General features: G+C 39.5%; 1 protein-coding gene across 10 annotated transcripts in view; it reads left to right on the forward strand.

Annotated features, from left to right (window-relative positions):
- PHF21A (PHD finger protein 21A) overlaps nt 1-23,638 on the forward strand; it is a 121,013-nt gene that overhangs the window by 13,561 nt on the left and 83,814 nt on the right. For 9 of the 10 annotated variants that reach the window (XM_031593488.2, XM_031593489.2, XM_031593480.2 and 6 more), the window contains exons 2-3: nt 16,329-16,369; nt 21,029-21,163. In XM_031593488.2, the coding sequence (XP_031449348.1) occupies nt 21,110-21,163 (54 nt within the window). In that variant the 5' untranslated portion in view covers nt 16,329-16,369; nt 21,029-21,109. Of the gene's footprint in view, nt 1-12,134; nt 12,196-16,328; nt 16,370-21,028; nt 21,164-23,638 lie in introns of all 10 variants that reach the window. The other variant, XM_090140953.1, reaches the window with a different exon arrangement.

Genomic DNA, 23,638 nt, shown 5'->3' on the forward strand with positions numbered 1-23,638 from the left:
CTTATTCTGTAGCATCTCCAGGTATGACTCTAAATTTCATGTAAGCCGTATTGCTTGTGGTATCTGCCAGCATCTGATGGTATTTCTAGAGCACAGGAACTCTGACGTGTGCTCTTCTAATGTCTTGTTAGTCGTTTGTATTTTGAGGCGCTGGTTCTGCATAAGCCTTGGGTTGATGTTCAGCAGTAAACTGTTTTAGTAGTCTCTTACTGAAGTGTTTTTATGTTGTGACATCTCAACTCTGTAACTGTGGAGACAGTTTCAAGGCCGAATACAAGGCAACTTGAGTAACTGCTATGTCTCATTCATTACTGTACAATGTGAATTCTGTGAAGTAAATTCTTTGTTTTTGCTGATCTCCTGAGTTGTAAATTGAAACTTCTCAGAGTATCTTCTTGTGTTAACGGTTTAGTGACTGGCACACTGCTTCAGTTAATTTATGTGCAGTTAATCCCATTGACATCAGCACTGCTTAATGAAATAATGTTTCCAAAATAATCTTCAGTGATATTGCCTTGACATTAAAGGCCTGAGATCTGAAGGGTTTGTGTTAGCTGGTACTGTATTTTTACGGAGAGAAGGCTTTGAGTTCTTGTTCTCAGTGTTGCCAAAGAAAGCAGCCTGCTTTGTGTGCATGCCTCAGAGAAATGTGAAGTAGAACAACGTGAGAACAGTATAAGGGTGGAAAGGTCAGTTTGCATCGTGGCCAGGACCAATTGCTTGGAATGGCAGCACATGGGCGTAAGTCATCCATACAGTTGTCCACTTCTTCCTTTGTCTCCAAACAGCCTCATGTGGGAAGAGAAGATGCCTTAAAATTATCACCTGTATTCTGGAGTAGATCAGAATCAACTGGATGTTCCTAAATAGTAGTTGAAGTAGTATCACCTGACCTTGAACTTAGGAGGAGAGCTAGAGGATAAATGTTTATTTTTATTATTCAGGACATTTGGGAGTTTGCTTGATACTACTGGGAACTCTTACACCTTTTTCGGTGCTCGGTGAGGGATGGGACAATTCAGAAGAAAAGTTACTCATGCAGGTTCTGCATCTGGAAGACAGATCATGCATCTGTGACAGTCTTTACTGATGGGTTGGAGGAGAGAGGTTTTGTCCCATGAATTATCAGTGGAAGCACCAAAATGTGAATAAGTTCAGTACAAACACATGCTATGATTAAATCCTCCTTCAGTTCTCTTGGGGATGCCAGAAATGCCACCTGAAATGTTCAGCCCATGACAATGCAAAGTACAAGAACATCTAGTAAATGTGAGGTTCCCAACTACAAATAAGAGAGGCAGTTTGTTTGAGTTGTTGGTTTGTAGTGCTGCTTGTTGTCTGTGTAGTTGGCGCAAATGATCTTTGGGATGACAAGGGCATTATTCTGCTGATTCCTCCTTCACAGCAGGACCAGCTCCAGTGCCATTACTGGCTGAGGTAACAACCCTCGCTCCCTGAAGAAAACAAACAAAAAGCAAAACCAAATGGAAGCAAACAAAAAAAAAAAAAACAACCCAACTTGTGGTCCCATTAGCAGAAGGTTATTTAAATAGAATGGTACTACCCACTATGTAAAATAAAATCACACCATAGAGCAGCTTTTATTTTATGTTTTTGCATGACCTAAAGAAATCTTTCATGTAAACTGAATCGTGATCAGCTCTCACTGGTGTAGCTGAGCAGTAATTTTATTCAGGCATTGTTTGTGTCTTTGTGAAACTGATCACAAAGCTTCTGTTTTTTCTTATGTGTTTTTTTTTTTACGTGATACTTGCTTGTTCCGGATAAAGATGATAAGCTTATTGGGCACATCCATCTTCATCTTGCTGCCTGCAGCAATACTCAGAGGTGGCATATATGGGACGCTTGCTTTGTTTTCCAGACCCTTAGTAATTTGGGCTCTAGAAAATGGAAGTTCTGTGGCAAGCTTTGCAGACTGAGACCTGCTTGTTTATCCTGCATGGCTCTCAGCTTGGCTATCTTCTGAAGCTCATCTGTCGGAAGAGGAGGAGGCTGACAGTGATGAGAAGGCAGACGTTCCCCAAATTGTTTAGGCAGTGCTTTCTAGCAGAATTTGTGGTACTTTCTATCAGAATGCTATTCAGTATTTGTCCTGGGCCTCAGCTTGGGGTGATGCGTTTCCTTTAGCTGGATTTCTGTATTAAAAAAGAGAGCATCCAGTCCTGCTCCAGGGTCAGGCAGGACTGATGACTTCGGCAAGTTTTGTTTTCTTGGAGAGGAGTCAGGCATTCATCTACATGTTCCCTTGGAATCCATTGGTTCAGGAGATCTTCAGTCAGCTGGGAAGAGGCCAAATCGCTGCCAGCCTTAAAAGGGTCCTGGCAATTTTTCTAGCAACAGTCCATGGTTTGTTTAGTGCTGCGTTCTGGCTTTCTGGGCCCTCCTTCGTTAAGGGACTAACTGCCTGAATCTCCTTGGGCTGACATCCTGGTTAGTGAGGGGTTTCTAGGAGATTTATCAGTAAAATGGACTACGTAATAAAAAATAATAATATATATATATATTCAAGGATGTGGCTTTTTTATGTCTTTTACTGATGCATTATATCACGCACTAGGCATAAAACAGTTTGGTTTCTGCTTCAGAGGTTGCAATTTCTGTTTTCAGTGTTACGTGCTTGAATTATAGCCTGGTTTATTTACCAAAAGAACCAACCTCCAAAGCAACCCAAGACACGCTGGTACGGCTGCTCAATGTGATTATATGTAAGAACTAACATGCTGCAGAGGACCAAATGTCCATCTCATCCAGGATCTTGCCTTTATCAGCGGCCAGCAGCAGCAGCTGACTGAACAGCATAGGAAACGGAGGAAGGCTGTCAGCTGCTGAAATATTAACGGAGTAAATTTGTGACAGACACTTGTTCAGCCACTGCCTGAGATGGAAACTGTGTTTGGGTAGCTACAGTGAGAACAGCAACTTCAAACTAATTATAGGTGAACTTGATGGCTTGTTGAACTCATTTATATTTGTTGCTCCCAGTGCTCCACAGCAGCAAGCTCCAGGCAGTTTTACCACGTTTCTGTGTGTGGGGTTGGTTGATGTTGAGGTAGCCAGTCCCACTCATCAACGTGCCCTCCAGTTGTTGTTCCTCTCCATGCCATTGTAACTCTGTTTTGAGGTGGAGTGTCCAGAGCTACAGATAACTCGCATCACAGCGAATTGTTCCCTGTTTTGTTCTTAGCTGTGTTTTTCATAAATGCTGAGATTTTTTTTTTTCCTGACTTTTTCCTGCTGGGAGCTGAACTTTGCTTGCAACAATCTCAAGATCTTTCTCCTGAGTAGTAGAGTGTAGTTAAGGCTCCTTGTGTATTTATAGCTAGGGTTATTTTTTCCCTCTGTTACTTTGTACTTGTCAATGCAGGATAATAAAATGACAAAATAAATTATTTGGTATCATCAGATCTGCTATAACTCTGAAGTTTTTCTTTCATTCTAACTTTGTGCAGTAATGGGAATTGTCATAATGCCCTCACCCTCTGCTTTTGCCAGATTAGTCACAAATGCTCACAGGCTTAGTGTGATCCTTGCTATGGTGCCTTCCCTGCTGTATGACTGTTCAGTGTTCTGTTCACAGTCTTTTAGTATATTCTTTAGGAGGAGAAGGTACCCTCATGGGTTTTGCTTTAAGGTGATGTGAAGTGTACACATTAGCTTGCCTTTCCCTTTTAGATGCAACGTGTGATGTAGGAACTTTCTGCTGGTCCAGATGTATGTATTGCAGTGCCCGTTTTCCTTTGTTTTGAAGTTGGATATCCAGGAGCTTTGTATCATTAAGTCTCAGCCTGCTATATTCTCCAATCAACACCTAGGAGACAGCATTCTCTAGAGATGGGATTTCTTTGCACCATAGTTTTAATGGCTATTGCTTTGTAAGCTTAGTGTCATGACTTGCATCACTTCCTGTAGGTAGCGTCATCCCTGCATCTCTTTTTCAGTTCTTTCTTCATTGTCTTGTATTTTTAACTCAGTCTGTCATGTTTTTGTTATGATCAGCTTTTGATGGTGATGATGGTTTATTATTATAAGTTTATTTTTTGAATAAGCATCAAGAATCCACTGCCTGTCTCTCCTATAGTTGTATCAGTAGGATTTTTGTAGCTTTATCTGAAACTCTGATTTTAAAGCCCAAACTTCTCGCTCACTCAACATTGATCTTGAATAGGGAATATTATTGGTTTTAAAGCAGTTTGGCTGTCAGGTGAATATCAGGTTTTAAATCTCATGGGTTTAATCCTTGTTTAGCTAAAACACCCCAGTGTGATTTCTGGGGGGTATTTTTGTATTAAGGAGTCAAATTTTTTGTGAAGTGTGTGAGCAGACATTTTCGGAGAAGAAATATTTCTGGAAAGTAATGCTTCTTTGATTACTGTGTTTCTAAATGTGAATTCACTTTCCTCCTGCTGCTATAGGAATTGGCTGGGGATGTTGTAGTTAGGCTGACAGTGTAGTATGTGTGTCCTTTCTTAACGTGTCTGAGGAGCAGGAAGAAGGGCTGTGACAGATACTTGTGTCCGGAAGACTGCTAGCTGGAGGGCAAGATGACTGATGCTTTGTGTATGAACATGCAGATGCAACATTCACGCTGTAACACTTTCTCCGCTGCAGGAAAATTGCATCCTTCAGCCTTGCTCGCAGTCCCACAGCACTGTACACATTTGTAGACATCAAAGTGGTTTATTAGATTATTGTTGGAGGAGTCAACCCCCTCTCAGCTTCTTTCAATTTGTGCATTTAGTAATTTGAATTGCAATCTTACAGTATTATAGTCAGAAGCTCATAGCAGTTTGTGCTGTTGTATGGATGTGTACTTGCAATGCTTGGCAAGTTGTGGGAAGATTTTTTGGTAGGTTAGTATTAATCTGCTGTGGAATTTGAACAGTTTGTAGTATACTGCGTGAGTGCAGTGGGAAGCTAATAGCTGCAGAAAGTTCAATTCATAAAAATGATTGGTATCTTGCCTGCTTGTGTAAGAACTTATATACAACTTTTGAAAAAGTAGAACTCATGATTTTTAGATGTTTATGAATGGGAAACCTAAGTGATATTTTTCTGTTGTTTTTGTAATCTAAGCAGCTGAAGCTTGCTTGGGTTTCTGCCTCAGCAAACCATTATTTGTTGTATTAGTGAACTTCAGACACTGCTAGAAACATATGGAACCAGGAATTAATCCTTCTGTTACTGTAAGCCAGGTATTACTATTAACAGAGTGTTTTTATTTAGAAGATGAAATGCTGTGAGCATCTCGACAGAGGCTGTTCTAATGAACTGGGTTCTGAAACTAGCAACACATGCTACTGCTGAGCCAGAGCCCTTTTGTCTGTTCACTGAAAACACCATCCTAGTCTCTTTAAGGGGAAGGGGAAAAAAAGTACTTCTTAGCATTCTGCCTTCTTCCAGGGCTGGAGCTTGAAGTGTATATGAAAGGATGACATACAAGCCACTTCCCCCACAGAACCAGTGCCAGATATTCTGTGCTTCTTAATGCAACTAGAGAAAATAGAAAGGGCTGAAATAATTGGAATTCTTAATGTTTCTCCAATAGATGATATGAAAATATGCCATTTAGCGCAGGTTAAAATGGCAATAGGGACTATTACTCACTAGGAGCAACTTCCGAGGCGTTAATTGCCTCTTGTTTTAGCATTCTTAAAAATGCCATGTTTGTTTTGGGAACTTAAGACACCTCCTGCCTGGTACAAGGATGTATATTTTTCTTGCAACAGAAGGGGCAGAAAAAAGGGTGTGGAGAGTGATATCTTCATGCTCTCCTTCCTCCTAGGGCAGGTGTTTCTTGGAAGAGGAGGGAAAAAGCAGACTTTGCAACGCAGTTGTGGTATATTGGACAGGGTAGAGGGAGGAAAGAGCTGCTTGGATTTTGAGGTCAATTGACAAACTTCCAAGGGGGAAGAAAGAATAGGTTTTCCCAGGATGCGTACATAAACTTGTTCTTGCTTTTCTGTTTTTGTGTTGCATGTTGTTTAATTATGAGCTCTTTAGGAGGACTGATATAAATGTTCTGTGCATTAAATATATCGGGGTTTCTGTTACACTGAGTGAGTAAATCACTGTCCAAATAATTATATATTAAGCAAAAAAGTTGTGTGTACTCTGGGCTGCCTGGGAAATCTTTGGGTTTTTGTTACTTTTTTTTTTTTTTGATTGCTGTGGGTTGTTCCCTGGAAGGAACAAGCTGTTGTGTGGTTGTGTGTTGGTTTTTTTGGTCTGCTTTGTTTTGTTTGTTTGTTTTTCTGGGAGAAGAAAGAGTGTAGTGAAACCATTTTTGTTTAAACCTCCAGTATTCAGATGAAATGGTGGCAGATACAGAAACACACAAGACTCGGTGTTCTTCAATTGTGCTGAGAGTTTTTCACTGTTGTTGTATGCCAATGTCTGTCTGACCTCCAGGATGTTACCAGTTGAAGCTGAATTGTAAGGCTTGGTCTGTACCCTGGCTTATGCTGTTGTGTTTCCTCAGTAGCTTTGTGCGAGTCTTGTGAGACTGTTGAATCCAGTGCTTTACCCAAAACGTCATTTGGGGTAAAGATATTAGGAAAATGTTTTTTTAATCTCAGTCTTTCCTGGATGACAAAACTCCCTCCACCCAAACCTGGGCTTTGCCGAGCTAAAGATAGATAAGGAATCCTACGAGAAGAAAAATGATGAATTAGGGGAAGTAAAAGGCTTAAAGTAGTTGTCAGAATGGGATTAACCTGACAGAGAAATTGAGTTCTCTGTAAGAGAACACTTGAGGTACTCGGGCCACCACTTAATTGCGCTTTTCATTTAATAGCTTTGTAGGAAAATAAACAGGAGGGTGAGGAATTGGTGTTGGAGGAGAGAGAAATCCGTGGATATTAAACCAGCGCTGAGCCTGTGTTGTGCATCTTTAGAGAGTGGGGAAATGTGAGTGCTGGGGAGCGGGCAGGAATGGAGCTGGCAGAGGGGATTTCTCCCCACAAAGGTGTGCTGCAGGAGCAGCAAGGCAGCCCGGCGGGCGGTCCTGGTGTGCTCGGGGATCAAACAGCAGCAGCCATAGGCGGCTCGCAGGCTGCGGGAAGCAGCTGTGGTAAAGAGCAGGAGTGAGGGCCAAGCCTCACACAGTAACCAGCTAATTCCCTCTATTTTATTTATTTGTTTCCACTATGGGCACTACAGTTCCAGAAATCAGAGCAGAAGCGCTGGTGCTGGAACGGCCTGCGAGGGAAGCAGGGTGAAGGGGCAGCCCGGGGCCTGCAGGCAGCGGTGCGGGCCGAGCGGCCGTAGGCCTGGTGACAGCTGTGTCTGAGGCTGCAGGAAGGCAGTGCTTGTTCTGTGCCTGTGCTGCGCTGGGAGCGCCTACAGCCTGTGTGCTGAGCACCAGCAGCTGCTCCGAGGATGCGGTAACGGCCCTTCTCACTCATGCTGTTATTGTGGGATGGAGGGGGAGAGAAAGGAGCTTTCCATATTCCCTTCAGCCTGGAGTCAGAAACAAGCATGCGTTGCCTGGTTCTGTTTGCTGTCTTTTTATGTAGGCTTATAAGACGTGTGCTCTTTGTTTTGTGAAAGGTGATGTCTTTAAGTGCTCGGTAATAATTTCTCAGTACGCTAAACCAGAAACTTACAAAAAGCTTAACGCTGTTTATTTTCTTTAATACGTACACAGAGCATATCTCTTTTGCTGTGGGAGGATCTTAAGCTAGTTCTTTCCTTAGTGAGTCTCTGTGCTCGAGACATCAGGAATATCAGCATGATAACGTGTTATAATGAAAGAATGGCTGCTGAAATAAAATAAGCCTGAATTAAAAAGCACATCAAAATCAAATGCAGAATGAGAATGGGTTTTAGTAAATATTAGCTGGCTGTGCTTAAAACAGGTGTTGTATTTATTCAGGAATAGGGAAAATAGAACTTTCTGATAACAGCAGGGGGTCCTCGCTGCCTTTCACAGAGCTCAGAGCGCCCAACAGAAGTCTGAGGCTTTTAGTGGAGAACTGTGTGAAAGTGAATTTGTGATATTTCTTCTAGAAAAAAAAAATCTCTTCTAGAAGGTGAGAAACATTACCTTTTTCATCTTGATCTGCCTTCAGACTTTGAGAACAGGGAACAAACGGTTCCCCGTTAACAGTCCCCTCAAACAGTTAGATATTTTTGTCATGTGAACATCTGTTCACTAACAAATCATTTTTATATTGTCTCATGATAATTATTCAGCTGCCTGTGACATACTAGATCCAGAGCGATCTGTGGCTTAAGGTAAGAATTCATGTGTGGCTTCTTAGTTTGAGCTGTCTTGCTTCCTGTTAAAACACAAATTCTACAAAAGAGAAAAAGAGCTTCTGTATTCAAGTACTTTATGATGTCATTAAATATAGAACACGCAAATGTACACTAGGAGCGAAATTTCAAGTTTATGCAGCTGTTCTATACATACAAGATATAGTATATGCATTAAAAATAAGCTAACAGTTACAGGTCAACTTCTCTTAAGAACTGTGGCAGACAGGATGTCTGGACGTATACTTGTTCCAGCATATTGATTTGAAAGTTGACCCACAGCAAAAAGTTTACAGGTTGTATGCAAATATATCTAAAATAATTTGTTTTCTCAGTGACCCTTTTACACAATCTGTTAGCAGAAAATAAACAGCGAAGGAATTGTTCTCTTCAGTGCTCTAGTGATGATAGTGATGATGGCTCAATGAGATAGCAAGATTCAAATACCTCTTTTCTGAGTCATCCTGTAGATTGTCTGGGCTCAGAGTGAAAAGAACAGGTTTATGTCACTGGATCATCAAAAATAAACTTGCCAGCCATACTTGTGACAAGGTGGAGAAAGTGAAAGATGACTTCTGATTGCAGCAGCTAAAAACAAAAGCAAAAGCAACAAGGTGTGGTTTCTTACTTGGTGTACACAGGATAGGACTTGCAGCTGCTGAAGGAAGGAAGAAGGTGGTCTCATTTCTGCCCCTTGCCAGACCTGTCGGTGACTCGTTTTGCTTCCTGCAGTGTGACACCCTCCCTGCCTCTAGAAAGGAGGGACTTTGCAGCTGGAGCAGTGTGAGGGAGGGAGAGCAGGGCAGATAGGTCAGTTGCGTGGGGAAGTGTGCCAGCTGCAGCGTAAGTGAAATGAAAGTGGAGAAACTGAAGGATGGCCCATAAACTCTAAGTAGGACTGGGATTTACTTAGACTAACAGTATACATCAAGAGGTTTAATCTTTCTTCATGCATCCTTGAAGAATCAGTCTGTTAGCAGGCTTCAGGGGCACACTGAGAGGAGCTTTACCGAAAGTACAGTATCTGATTTTGAAACCGTTCTATAAATATGGAAGTGTAAGAGATTATCTGTTGCTGTGAGGTACCCTGCCATATAATCGCTAATCACAATGCATCTGAATTTTGACTGTTTGCTTCTTATAGCTTATGTACCTAGCTTCTGTCTGATATTTGTGGTAGGGTAACATCAGTAGAAGCTTGTGTAGCTAATCTCCATCAATCTGCTGCTGAGAGTCTCCCTGTTGCTCCTTGTGATTCTCATCCTGTGATGCTTTAAACTCCAAATCCTTGTGATAGCGGAGCTCTTCTCTTTCTTACCCTGTAAATGTGTGCTAAACTTCTTTGTTGAGCACGTTTTCCCATTTCAGTTTTCTGTTCCTTAATTTTAAAATGCCATGTATAATTGCCTGTTTCCTGTTGCACGCAAGTTGCCGTTTATCAAACTATGTTTAATAGTGATTTATTCCCATAACTGATATCCCCTTTAAGTAGTTTTCACTATACTTTGTAACCATGGAAATGGTGTACAGGCGATATTTATAAGGTAGAAGAAAAACAGGGTGTCTAATGGGACCCCTGCTGTTCTGAAATCTCTTCGACGGCAACAAAAAAAGTCCAGGCTCTCGGGATTCCATATAAATGTAATAAGTCTTCTGAAAAGCAGAGAGATTTTTTTCTATAAAATATGTATTCACTTTAAATAAATTAATTCACACGTTCTTGTTGGATGGTCCTTTAAAAATTCATGTTCTTTTATCTCTGTTCTCTAAGTTTTGTAATCTTGAAACTTTGCTCTTCATCAGAATGCCAACTCTAAGAAAACTTTAATTGATTTGCAGTCACAGTGCTGACACTGAGACTGAGAGTTAGCTGTTGCTTGCTGGTGCTTCTGGTTAATGCTTGTTTAATGTTTTAGCACTTTCACTGCTGCTTCCCTAAAAGCTGTGCTGTTGGACAGAGCTTTTTCCTCCCTGAGCTCCTGAAATGTGTAGTGTGAGGGGGGAAGAGGGTAGAGGGAGGATTATTTCTTCTTCTTAACTTTTTGCTGGTTTTTTTTTCCTCTAATTTTATTCCTCATCATTATTATTCTGCTCTAACTTTTTTCACTTGTTTGGCATTTCCCCCTGGTGGCAGACGAAGCTAACAGCACTGTGTGCTGTGGAAATGGCAGGCCGGAGTCCTTGAACGGCCCTTTTTTGTGATTGAGCTGCTAGCTGTTTTTCTGATTATTTATTTATTTATTTATGATGCCGGTTTTTCCCCTGATGACCCCCAGGAGACCAGCAGGACTCAAGGAGCAGCTCGCCCAGGCCGGGGCTGCACGCACCCCCAGCTGCCCCTGAGAAGCGCTCAGCGCTGCCAGCGGTAGCTGAGATGCTGCCAGGTTTGTTTCCTGCCCGCAGCCCTGCAAGCGTTCTTCGGATCAGCTCCCGTTGTACTCTGGACCTCTCCCAAAACTCTTCTGCCTCACTAATGTGTAATTCCCGCAAGCCGGTTCTCTCCAAGATAAAGTGGGTTGCTAGAAAAGGAAAAAGGCTGGCACTCGGTATGAAATTTTTCTGTCATGTTTCAGTGAATAAAACAGGAAGTTGGAGATCCCTCCGTTCTTAATGGAATTGGAGAGAAAAATACTACAGTAAGAACTGGAGCAGAGTTTTTCTCATCGCTGTGTCTTCAGTTGTTAGAGCAATTACTTGGATTTCCTTAGTGTTTAACCGGTATCAAATGCTGTTCTTCCGAGAGAATAGTTTGCTCTCCTCTTTGCAATTCCTTCACCCGTATCCTTTTCCCAAGTAGCCCTGAGTCCCGGGACTATAAAAGGCAGTCAGAAACCTCTCCGCCACGGGAATGAGAAATTTACAACACACCTTGAGAAAATCAGATGATAGTGAACTGATTTTTCTGGACGCGTTATCTAAAAAAACAGTCAAACAAGATGACTCTGAATAAGGCCCCTCTGGAATTGTTTTTAAACATTGAAACAAAACTGGGCTGTACATATAAGGTTTGGACACTGGGCTTCTATTTTGGATTTACCTACCATATACCTGAAGGGGAAAAAGGTGGATACTTTGTAAATATTTTGAAAGTTAAAAAAAAAAAAAAAAGATTCAAGTTCTGAGACTGCAAAAAATGTCAGTTATTTTAAGCATAGCAACAGTTCAATTGATAAACTGTATTTAAAGTGAGCAAAAATGCCCGATTCCAGGAACTTTATGGGATGTCATAGAATGCAGTAAAAATGTCTAGAATCTGACTCTAAAGTCATCCTTAGGATTTGAATCTTAATTTTTGGAAAAATAAAATTCTGTATCTACTGGCTTCATCAATGAAAGCTTTGGTTTTGCGCTGCTAATAACCAGAAATTTCGCCTTCATTAGAAGTGGGGCTTCCTTTTGGCGTGCGTGCGTAGATAAACGATGCCTGCTAAACAGCAAAGAAGTTTACCAATGTACAGGTTGGGTTAATGCAACTTTACATGAGCAGGAATTCAGCCATGCTGCACTGAAGATGGTTTTGTGTTCAGCTGAAAAGCGGTGATTCACTGAGCAGAGGGAGGCTTCATGTTCTTGGTAGTATTGCCGTGGGCACAAAAACAAGAATTGTACTCATGATCCCTTCTTGAACGTTAGGAAGGGCTATATGGGAAATACATGGGGCCCTTGGTGGCTGTTCAGGATGAACTTTTATCGTGCTTACCTACAGTCATAGGTCAGGTGGACTTTCTGTAATTCTCTCGTTTTGTTTTATATAGCTTTTTTTTCCTTAAAATCACAGATGCCTTATTTATCCTATGGAAGGATGTACTAAAGCTGGCAATTCAATGCTTTTGGTTTGGTTTTGTTTTGTTTTTTAGATGGCAGCCTTTTATCTGTAAAGGGAGAATGTAGAGGGAGGCTGAGTGTTTCATTTTAAAGGTGGGTTAATGGTTAATCCTCAATGAATGAATTTATGCTAACTTTGTTCTCTTTCAAGTGGCTTTAGGAATATGCATCTCTGATTTGAGAAATGCACCAAGAGTTTTTGAAGGAGAGGGTGTTGTGTATTTGTGTGGGTTAAATGTTGCAAAGCCATGCAGCTTATGGATCTGCTCCAGTTGATGGTTTTCCAAACTGTTTTAGAGAAAGTGAGTCATCTATCTCCCAACAAAATAGGCTTTTGGTGTCTTAAACTTGAAGTTGTGTCAGTTCCATGCTATGGACAGAGAGCTCTGATTTAGGGCTGGAGCTCGTGGCCTCTGTGCCGCCTCCCTGCCTGGCCTGTGCTGCTGAGGCGGGAGGTGTGTTTTTTGTCATGGAAGTGGCAGCACCTGTGTAACTAATGGGATATTTGAAATGGGAACAGTAGGTTATTAAGTCATTTAAAATAGCTCGTCTACCCCATCTGAGCTGTGGTTGGTCTGTCTTTTCCTTGAGGCTATAGAAATCCTACCCTGTTAAGAAATATGAAGTTTTCCTGTTTTTAACTTGAAAATCACTGTGAAGTAATGTTTATGACTTGTTGTCCTAGTATGTACTGATAGCATTCTCTCTATATGGGATGCCTTTCAAATAAAGGAAAAAAAAAAATACAGTTGCTTGGAAGAGTTTGCATCTAAAGACAGAGGAGGGTCAGAGAAGATGAAACATCCTCTATGCAGTGTATTTTTTTGGGAGGGGTGGGGAGGATTTAAGCTTAACATTATGAAGAAATGCTGTGAATCGTGAGAGGATGTCACAATTTCCTTTGCACAGCAACCAGTCCTTTTTCATCAGAGTCCATCCTGTGCTCTGAACAAGTCAGAAGTCCTGTTGGCAAGGAAAAAAAAAAAATACAGGATTAAATATCAGTGTGGTATGTAGCTTTAATCAGGAACTTTTTATATATCCGTGGTATAACAGTACCCTGTGCTAGCTTTCAGAGTTAGGGAAGGTACTAACTGGAAAGGGCTAAAAGTATTGTTAATTTCTCACTTCTTTTTCCCAAATGAGTCTCTGGTTACAGTAGCATAAGCGTTATTGTATGACTTCAAGACCACAGTGTCTTACTGATGTGACCAAACATTTTGGTGTACAGATACTTAGCATTTAGGTGTTCTTAGATCTGCAGGTGCTGTTTACAAAAGCATTTAACCATCATGTGTAGTTCTTGTGAAATCCTCAGGGGCTACCAAGCCTTGAACGCAGCAGTTTTGTGCTTTAACTTCTCTCTTTATTCACAGGTTTCAAACAGATTAAAGTTGATCTGCCGAATATGATTGTTTTGGTAATAGCAGTGTATTTTCTCTTACATATGTTGTCTGGAAATGTTGAAAAGGTTAAAAGCCTTTATTTTAATCTTTTTTTGTTACTTCAAGTGTGTGTATAGTGTATCAAAATTTGTTTGGCTACAAGTGAAGCATTTTCTGGAAATCATACCGGAGTGTAAAAATAGAGAGCCATCATGTAGGAAAAGGAGCTGAGAAATTAGTGCATCTTTTTGTATTAGACTACAAACTGAGAATAATTCAGGTTGGAAGAGACCTTGGAGGTTACCTGGTTCTACCCTGTAGATCAGAGTAGGGCCAGGCTCGTTCTTACCTCAGATTGCTGAGGGTTATATGCAATCAAGTCTTGAAAATCTGGTTGACTTACTTAAAAATGTAACTTGCTACTTTTTATTAAGATATTTGGACCAGTTGGGTGCAGTTTTTAATTAAAGTAACAGCTAAAAACCCCTCTTTATTAATACGGGTGATTGCGAGTGGTTTAATTTTAATTCTCTAGTGTGTTTTGTAGTGAGAGTTAAGAGGTGGTGCAAGCTTGTGTATGTCTTCTTGCTGAGAATGAGAAATAATCTAATTTGCTTAATAGAAGCAGATTCTATCTGGTACCTTTTCCATTAATACTCTTCTGGGTTGGCTTCCAGTAGCTGCGGGTAGACTTGTTGAGAACCGAGGCTGTACAGATTTAGTTGGTCACAAACTGTTTTCTGGCAAGTTTTTGATTTTGGGTTTTGAATTGTCATGCTCCACTGATTCATTAGGGCTTTGTGAAGCACAGTTGAATTCTACTTTTGAAATAAGCCATTGGACTGACAGGTCCTTCATTTCAAAGCAGTGACTGCTATTAAGAACGTGCAAGCTGCGCTGACACCTCTGGTATTGCTACTTAGGCTCTCTATTGCCAAGCGGAAGTCTGTTAGCTATGGAAGCTCTGTTCCCTGAGGGCTGGAGTCTCTTTGTGCAATAGCCATCAGCTGTACTGAGCTAGAGCCTTCCTGAGCTGTGTGGCAAACTTAAGGATACATGAATGTATTTATTAAGAGGAAATTAAAGGTTATGCTCAGTGCTTACTATCGCTAGAGAAAGTTGCGCCTTCAAGGTAGATAATGATGCCCTGTAGAGATCATCTGTCTTGACCATGTTTTCATCTCTACTTGCTATTGCTTTTGACTAGACAAAAGTGGCATTATCACTACATCTGCTGCCTTAAAAATTACTAAATTAGTTATCTGGAGATTGTTTGTATCAGACTGGCAAATGTGAAAAATTTGGGGGGTTGCCTGATCAGTTTGCCTTTTTCTTGTTCTTCCTTTTAAGGAAAAAAAAAAGTTTAACTAGCATGGATGATAGAGTTGTTTCAATTTAGGACTACTAGGAGTTCAACTACCATGCAGTGAAAGAGATATTTATGCTATTGATGACCTAGGATCAAAACCAAAGAAGGTGACATCCTACCTCACAACTGAGAAGCGATTGTCTCTGTGTGGGAGGTGATAGAGATTGAACCACTTAACAGGTTATTGTAAGGGCTAGCGCATAGGATGCTATAAAAATATGAAGAGCAATGGGAAGTGTAAGCCTATTCAGGATGCTTGGAGTTAGCAGGCAGGGATATTTGCTCTTCATTTCTCTGTCTCCCTGTTTAGGAAAACTCTCCTGTATCAGCATAAGTTTTTATACAGCTCCCATTAGTGCACTGCTTATGAGGAAACCCATTTTTAATTTGCTGTAGAGCTTAGATGTTAACTGAGAAACCCATGCAAACTGAAAACTCAGAATGAAATTATTCAACAGATACTTTATTCTTTAAGCTTATCCTCTCTGCTAATTGAAGCAGAGGTGCCAGGAAAAACCCAGTACTTGCACGAGGGCAGAATTAGAAGGTTTTGTATTTTCAGAGCATGGGCTGTGGCTGTTCCTTTTTGCGTGGCTGGGGCTTCAACCCAGCGCTGTGGTGATGTGTGTGGATGGAAACCTTGCTATAAAGGTCTTGCTGACTGTGGAGTCAGAGCTTAAAATAGACTGATATTCTAGTATTTTACTAGAAAATTGGAGTATTTTGGAGGGCTTTTTTTTTAGCATCAGGCAAAGAAATTGAGCAAATGAGGTATCGTTTATATTTTAGCTATCTTTTTAGGACTCTGACTCAAGTTTTTATGATTCATATGAAGATGATTTAAGTAGTACCCAGCTTTTCTGTGCTGCTGAATGTTCTTCCCATCCACAGGCCATGTATCGGGGAGTGCGTCTTCACAGCCTCTGCAGTTCATGACCCAGCATGTTAACTTAAACTGCCATTGATTTTGGTTTACACTCGAGCTCTGGGCTTTGAGTCTGGTGGCTGTGCTGTCGCACCACCTGGTTTGCCCTATTCATGCTGCTGGAACCTCAAGCAGGAGGTGGGCACGTGCCTGACGTGGGCGACCTTATTGCAGTGAGCTGTGACAGCTGGCAGGGCTTGTGGCTCGCATCTTCCAGTGATGGAGAAGAGTTGTTTCCCTCAGGGGAGGCAAACAGGCCTTGCACAGAACTAGGAAAGCTTGTACCTGTAACCTCTTATTTCCCTGATGATAGTGATCAGTCATATTTTAATCCTTGTTAGAGCCAGAGATCTCCTTGGCTTTCCCCACTATGGGAAAGAAATTGTCTTTCCAAGAGTTATTTTATACTTATTTTCTGCATCAATAAAAACAAAAAGATAAAACCCCAGAAGACCCCAAATTTTCAAAATCTTTGAATTTTCTTTTTCAGTTTCAAACTGTAGTTTACATGTTGGTCATATCTTTTTTTTTTTTTCCTCTTTTGTAGGAGGGGGTAGAAGGCCGAAGGGAATAACTTCCTCAAAACTGGTAAGTACTTCTTTTCCTGAGCTGGGATGGTTTACCTAAGAATAGCTGATATGAAGAGCTGGCATCCATTCCTGGAAAAGTTTGATGCTTACTGAAACTGAAATGCTATCTGTTCTTATATTCAGAAATTAAATCTCAAAAAGTAAATGTTACTGATGGAAGCATCAGTCCTATAAATAAATTCACTGCAGGGCTGAGATTTGGACCTGAGAGTCTGTAAGTACAATAGACATTTAACTTTAGCTATCCAAAAATATATTTTTTTTCTGTGTAATGTGAAAAATAAATCTATCTGAAGGGATTTTGAGTGCAGAAAGACTTTTGCTTAAAATCCTAAATTATTTAGCATCCCTCCATTTGCAGATCAGTAATTAATAGCTTTTGTGCATGTTTTTTTATATTTTTACATGTGCACATGTGTATTTAAGTCGCATAAACTGTATCTCCATTGTACTTTCCAAAATAGCCGTAGTTTAAATATCTTGATGATATTTTGGGGAATTGCAGTGGATTGTATTTTTTTTTTTTTAATTGAGATAATAATAGAGAAGTGCTAATACACTTACATGACTCAGATTCATTCAGTTTCTGAATGTTTTTGTATAAACATGCAACCTCCAAGCTGCTTTAACTGAGGTGAATTGTGGCACTTTATCTGTGTGAAATTGAGGTGATCACATCAGAAATATGAGATTATTTATGACAAATTCGTGCCAGCAAGAAACTGACTGGAGGACTGCTGTCTCCAAAGTTGAAATTAATCCAAGGAGTGTCAAATTTATGTCTTGCTGTCAGTGTTCTTCCTGGTTGTGGCTTGAAAGTGTGTCTGGATGTGTAAGAGATGCAAGTGCTCCTCAGACCTCTGTTTTCCCTTTGGAAGTCCCTGTTTCTAGCACTAACGAGGCATTTGCATGTTTTAGAAATGAATGGGATGAAAGCTGTTTGCAGACCAACCAGTCCATGCAATTTCAATCACCAACAAGAATTTTAATTAAAATAATAATTTTGCCATTAGAAGAGTAAAGTGAAAAATGGAATACATTTTATGATTAATCCAGGGATAATTTTATACTTTCTAAAAAGTGATATTGTAGGTAGTTCATAATGCCGCTGGTCATGAGCTATTACATCTCCCCTGGAAGCTGAGTCTGAAGGAATAAAAGCTCAAGGATACTGAGGATTTTTGCATTTAGAAACGTGTGACCACTTGTCTAGGTAGTTCTGCACCTGCTTTTGGAAGAAGTACAGGTAGTAGTTGGCCAGCTGTCCCCTAGATATTATTCTACATAAAACAGAAAAAAAAGTAATCTAGGATTTGTCAGATATAAAGAATGATCACTTTTTTTTTTAATTAACACTGACAAAGTGTTTAGGTGCTTCAGGGGAATTTCAGCCAGGGGTAACTTGGTTGTTAGAGGAAGGCTACAAGTGTGTGTTCTAGAGTGCTTTATACAACCACATACACTTCATTTTTATAAATTGGCAACTTGACCAAATTTTAAAAATGATCATCTTATATCTTATTTAAAGTGTTCTCCACACTCCCTTCCACCTGTAATGGTTTGGATGCTCAAGATGCTTCAGAACCTCCTAATAAATTCTTCATTACCCTTTGCCTGTTTCCTCATATTTAAAGTGATGGTGATGCGTGCCTCAGCTTGGATGCCATGCCAAATATGCAGTATCTTGTCTGTGATTTAACACCGTTCCACTAATTGCCAATCCTGGGCCTTTTTTACAAAGGAGGATAGTGGTGCTGCTGGTGATATCTGCAGCAGCTGGCAGAGAAGGTGATGGCACAATATCATTCCATACTGGCAGCTTTTGCTGATGGAGCACTGTTAGTTTTTCCTCCTTCCATATGGAGCACCTGGTTTTTGAAGAGAGAAGGTTGTTCCCTATGCTTAATATGTCCTTCAGTGCAACCTTGCCTGCAGAAGGTAACTGGAAGTAAATGATACTGCAACACGAGTTGCTCTGAGGCTGTCATGAGAGCACTGGAGGAGGGGATTCATAAAATGGTTTGGGTTGGAACGGACCTTTGAGATCATGTAGTTCCAACTCTCTGCTATGGGCGAGGACACCTCCTACTGGACCAGGTTACTCAAAGCCCCATCCAGCCTGACCTTGAATGCCTTCAGGGAGGGTGCATCCACAACTTCTCTGGGAAGTAGACAGAGAGCCAATAGTTTTTTTAAATAAAAACAACAACAAAAACTTTAATTAGAAAAAAAGTCATGTATCTGGTTTTTTCTTTTGCCTTTTTTTAGATGCTTCAATCATATTTATTGGAATTCCACAGAATTTTTTTGTAGTGTAACAAATATTTCCAGTCTATATACATTTAAAAAATTTTGTGACTAAGGAATCTTGTCCTAAAACCTAACCTAAAATCTGTTAACTTTCAACATTAAAATAAAAGTCTGAAATTGTAACAAAAAAATTGGGATGGAGCTAGTCAGCAATGGATGTTTTACTGGCATTGCTTTGGTTTCTGATTGTTCTTCAGTACTGCAGTGAATTGCACTTATTCCTGGCTTCAGCTGTGTAACCATGAATTGGCTGAACAGCCTCCCGCTTTTGCAAAACACTGCTGCTTTTTGCTCAAACTTCTTAAAACTTAGCTGTGAGAAATCTTTCCAGCTGCTGAAGGTGTCTATGAAGTGAAGTTTCATTATTTCTTATGAATTAATGGTAGTTGCTCAGGCTTTGTGTGTTGTGGAGGAAGTACTGTGTAGTACTGGGCTATACAAGTGTGTGCTAAAATAATGTACAATTCTGATGTTCTCTGAGATGACTTTTTCCTGTTTTGCATTTTGCTTTAAAGTTAGCATGTAGCTGTAGAATGATACTCACTGTTTATCACGAGTGCTATCTCGTGCATGGGAGACACACGAGAGAGACTTTGTTCGTGCCTGCCTGAATCTTTACCTCAAAATGGAATTTCCAGGGCTTATGAAATACTTTTTGCCTCAGCAGTGGGCTCCAGTTTTCATTAGTCTCTCTCCCACGTGGTTTTCTGAAGCATGGTTTCTTTTGAAACTGCAGCGATGGGGACTTAATGCACGCTGTAGTTCTTGCCTGTGACTGGAGGTACTAATCCAGGATTCTGTTTTCTCATTAAGGTCTGTGGTAATAGAACAGGGAACTATATGTAGTTTGCATGTATCCCTTGGTACAAATTACAATTTTATGGAGAGTGATGCTGCAAAGGCAGCTGTTCTAGTTCTTCTGGGCCACGTGTGGGAGAGACCCTTGCAGAAGGTCATTCTGAGTGTTGTCTAGAAAATCTGATCAGGTCTTTGTTATTTAAATAAGTAAATTTAAGGTACCAGCAAATGGTGTGGAAAAAGAATGAGTTGGAATATAATGCTTGTATAAGGCCCTTGATAGTCTTCTCCCTTAATAACGTGGTGCTGTTTGTGAAGAGAAACAAGGCTGGCTTAAAAACCAACCAAACAGGAAAAAAAACCTCCAACTTTATTTTCAGGAACTTGGACTCTCCCAACGCTTCAGTATTCTGTGTGCATGGGCAACATCAAAAGAAAATTCTTAACTTAAAGAATTATTCTCCTTTCATAGTCTAAGTGCCTAACTAAGTTGTCAGTAGACTTTTGACAGTTTGAAGTCCCATTATGAAGATCTGAGCTGACGATACCTGTGTGTTAATTGTGAACAGTTTTCCAAAGATAAAGAATGTAGAACTACTTTAACACTCCAACAGTTCTTTCATGTGTAATGTCTGGATGGAATGATTGCTATGTAGTATTTTCTGATGCATTTTATGCTTATGTATATAAATAAATCTCAACACAGGTATTTTTAGTCCAGTTTTTATACAAGTTCCATTGCTTTTTGAGCATGTTGGATAAAGATGGGGATCTTGATCCTGCTTCAGAATCTGATACTTTAAATGTATTTCTGGACAAAAATATCTTGTCCAGCTTTGAAGGCTTTTAGAAATACTGATTATAGCGTTCTTCTGTCTCAGAGGTTGGGGAGACCATTTTTTTTTGAAGTACAAATAAAGATGGTAAACTTATTTGCTGGAATTCCATCTAGAAACAGCAGAGGATTTAATACTTAATGTTTTTCAATATATTGTGTTTTGCATTTTCTATTCTTTCAAAATAGAAGGTGACTAACTCGGCACAAACTTTAGGCACTGCCTTATTAATATGTTATGTTGTTGTGTCAGCATACAGACGCTCCCTCTACACAGCTCTAAAGTATGGTGGAAGTATGTTAATGCTGTACATACTGTTTAACAATTTATTGTCATTTGGGTTGGAAATTTATTGTCTCAAGAACATTTTCTTGTCTATGCAGATCTTTATTTACTTTTTTTAAACATTCTTAGTAGCTTTCTAATTTAATATGCAACTGCAAAGAAATATTGGAAGGAAATAGTTGCCTGCAAAATGTGATAAAGGACAAGGATGTCAACTTTTGGGGTATGTGAGAAGCAGTGCGTTTGGCTAAACTACACCAAGGCAGCTCTTGTTAAATTTCTTGTGTTTGGAAGATTCCATGTGTTTAGGGTAGGAAGCTGTAGTTTAATATGATTCACAGAATTCCTGTTCTGGTTTTTTTTTCCCTGTTTTTCAAGCTAACTTCTGTCTTTTACTAACTAAAGCAAAACTTTTTTTTTTTCTATAGCACTGGTGAGGAGAGGAAACCAGGAACTAAAGGCACTGGAATCAGCAAAGACATATCTAGAGAAAGTGGAGAAGGTAGAGAATGGAGCTGCAGACTCTACAGGAGGCTCTGAAAGTGGAAATTCAGGTTCACCAGGTATTTTGTATTCTTTCTTGCTTTATATTTTTAAGTAACAGCAACATCGGTATCTGTGATAGCACTACAACTAATGGTGTTAATAGGTAATTAATACAACTATAGGTTGTAATAGTAATACAGTAATATATATATGATATATATTATATAATTAATATATAATAATATAGTAAGATAGTTTCTGTTTTGTAAGCTTGAAATTGATTTAAGATTTTATAGTTTCTGTTTTTTGACCCCACCACCTGTTGTTTTTAGCAAATGTAGAAAAAATCTACATATCAGGCTGTGGGTGGGGAGTTTTTTTGGATATATTTTAGCAGTGATAAAAAAACATTCAGAAAACTGTGTTCAGTAACTTCTGTCTGGAAGGATTTTCTGATATTCTAAAGCCAATTTCAATATTAAGTCGGGAATGGAAAATTATGGTGAAGGAACTTTTCAAGCAAATGTAAGAAGGCATGAGCATATTAAATAATTCAAAAATTATTGAAGCAGAACTGTTATACCTATAAACCCAGGGTAGCTGCCATCTAGTAACATTAGATTTATTTTCTAAAGACAGTTCTCCAAGTATTTCTCAGCTATTTCTTTCAGACCCGTGAAACTCACAGCTGTTACACAATGAATAAAATAAACTTATGGTTGTACAAATTTTGGAAAATATTTCCAAGTTACCTAGAACACTTGTTTGGACAAGTCATCAGATGACTTGTTCAGTAATTGTTGCAATGATGAGCATAGTGCAAGAACTTGAGTGGGTGGATGAGTTAGTTAAATGAAGTTATGTCTGCTTTAATGAAGATAAAACTTTCAGCTGAGGAGAAGAACATTCAAAAAAACAATAGGTTAACTTCCAGAACTAAAGGCAAGTATTTTGCTCTCCTCAAACTCCAAGGCCTTTGCCTTCAAAACTTCAAACAGCCTTTTATGAAGGTAATAGAATTCAGAAATTACACATCGCATTGATTCAGGCATTAAAATAGTTAAGGCCAATAAGTAACTTTTTCCAAACGTTGTCTGCTGTATGGTAAGCAGACTGGTAATACTTGTGTTTGTATAACAGCATTTACCTCTCGTGTGTTGTCTTTATTTCTCTTTATTCCTAAACTAACAAAAAAAAAACCCTCACAAAATTTTAATAAGCTTTCACATCTGTTCATAGTAACGATGAAAAAAGGAATGAAGGTCAGAAAAAATTGAAGACTCCTTTTTTTAATGACATAAAAAATATTTTGGTCTCACTTGCTTTTGCCCAGCCATCATGAAAAGTGAGGTCTGCATTTAAATCAAACTTAATTAAATTTTCTTTCAGTGGGTGAGACTGCAAGCCGTTATATCAGAAGATTGTTTACTTCTTAAAGTCTGTAGATTCCAGTTACTAAGGTTAAACAAGTCTAAGCATTTACAATGCGAAATAACGCTTACAGCAACATGTTGGGTGCTTCATAAACTCTTCTTGAACTGTGTACAAGTGGTTGCTGCTCTGCTGCTCATACGGCCATCAACAGAAATGTAAACTCTTTTGGCACAAACAAAAAAATCTCAAAAATGTTTTAATGTATTGTATACATTTCAATTCTTTAATTTAAAAATACAATATATCCTTCCTTTTAGCAGTACTACAGAAGTTCTGCACAATTGTCTTCTTTTACTTAATTTTTTTCCAAGGACACTTTAAAAGCTTGCCAAGAGAAACACAGTCACATTTTGCTCTCCTCTTGTACGTGGTGGACAGGTGTCTGTGATGGAGCTCAGCTCTTCACTGTGTGAACAAAGCCTCCCAGCTTTTTCTCCCTGAAGCAGCATGTCACTTGTCGTGACTGCTTACATAGCTGTAGAAAAGCGATGCTCAGTATGACTGCATTTTTGTTTGTAGAATTGCTCCTTGTTTCCTGCCTATTCCAGTTCACCTTCAGAACTCTGAAGCTTTGATGCTGCCTATTTGACAGAGTGTATCTTAAGCTACCAAATTAGGTGTTTAGTTCTTTAGGAGAAGGTACTTTTAGTTTCATTTTGATCTTTAAGGGAAGTCTGTCCAGGTCACTTGCTATATCAGAGTACAACGTTAATATTAAAATGCCTTCTATGACCAGCTGTGTTGCTTGTCCTGAGAAGAGACCATCAACTCTAAGCAGTTCATTCTGCTACTTTGTTGACTTAATTAAGGTTATTTTGAAACAGTCTGCTCTTCATAGTTTTGATCACAAGAGGTGTTAGAGGAGCTATACTTAGCTATTCTCACAGAAGGGGTGGGCTTTGTGGATGGGTCTTCGAGCTGATGAGTAGAAAGAAACTAAGCTGTCCTTTCCTTTTTCGTTTCGTAGCAAAAAGATTTGTGTGTTTTTAAAATACCTTCATTTTAACATGTTTTTCTTGTGATTGGAATAATGCAGTACTACATGTTCCATAAATATGTTAAAAACAGTTTACAGCCACTAAGTGTAATGTCTTGATTGAAACTGTACAGTAACTTTG

This window comes from Phasianus colchicus, chromosome 5 (genome assembly GCF_987193195.1).
Source record: "Phasianus colchicus chromosome 5, bPhaCol1.hap1.1, whole genome shotgun sequence".
Classification (NCBI taxonomy): Eukaryota; Metazoa; Chordata; class Aves; order Galliformes; family Phasianidae; genus Phasianus; species Phasianus colchicus.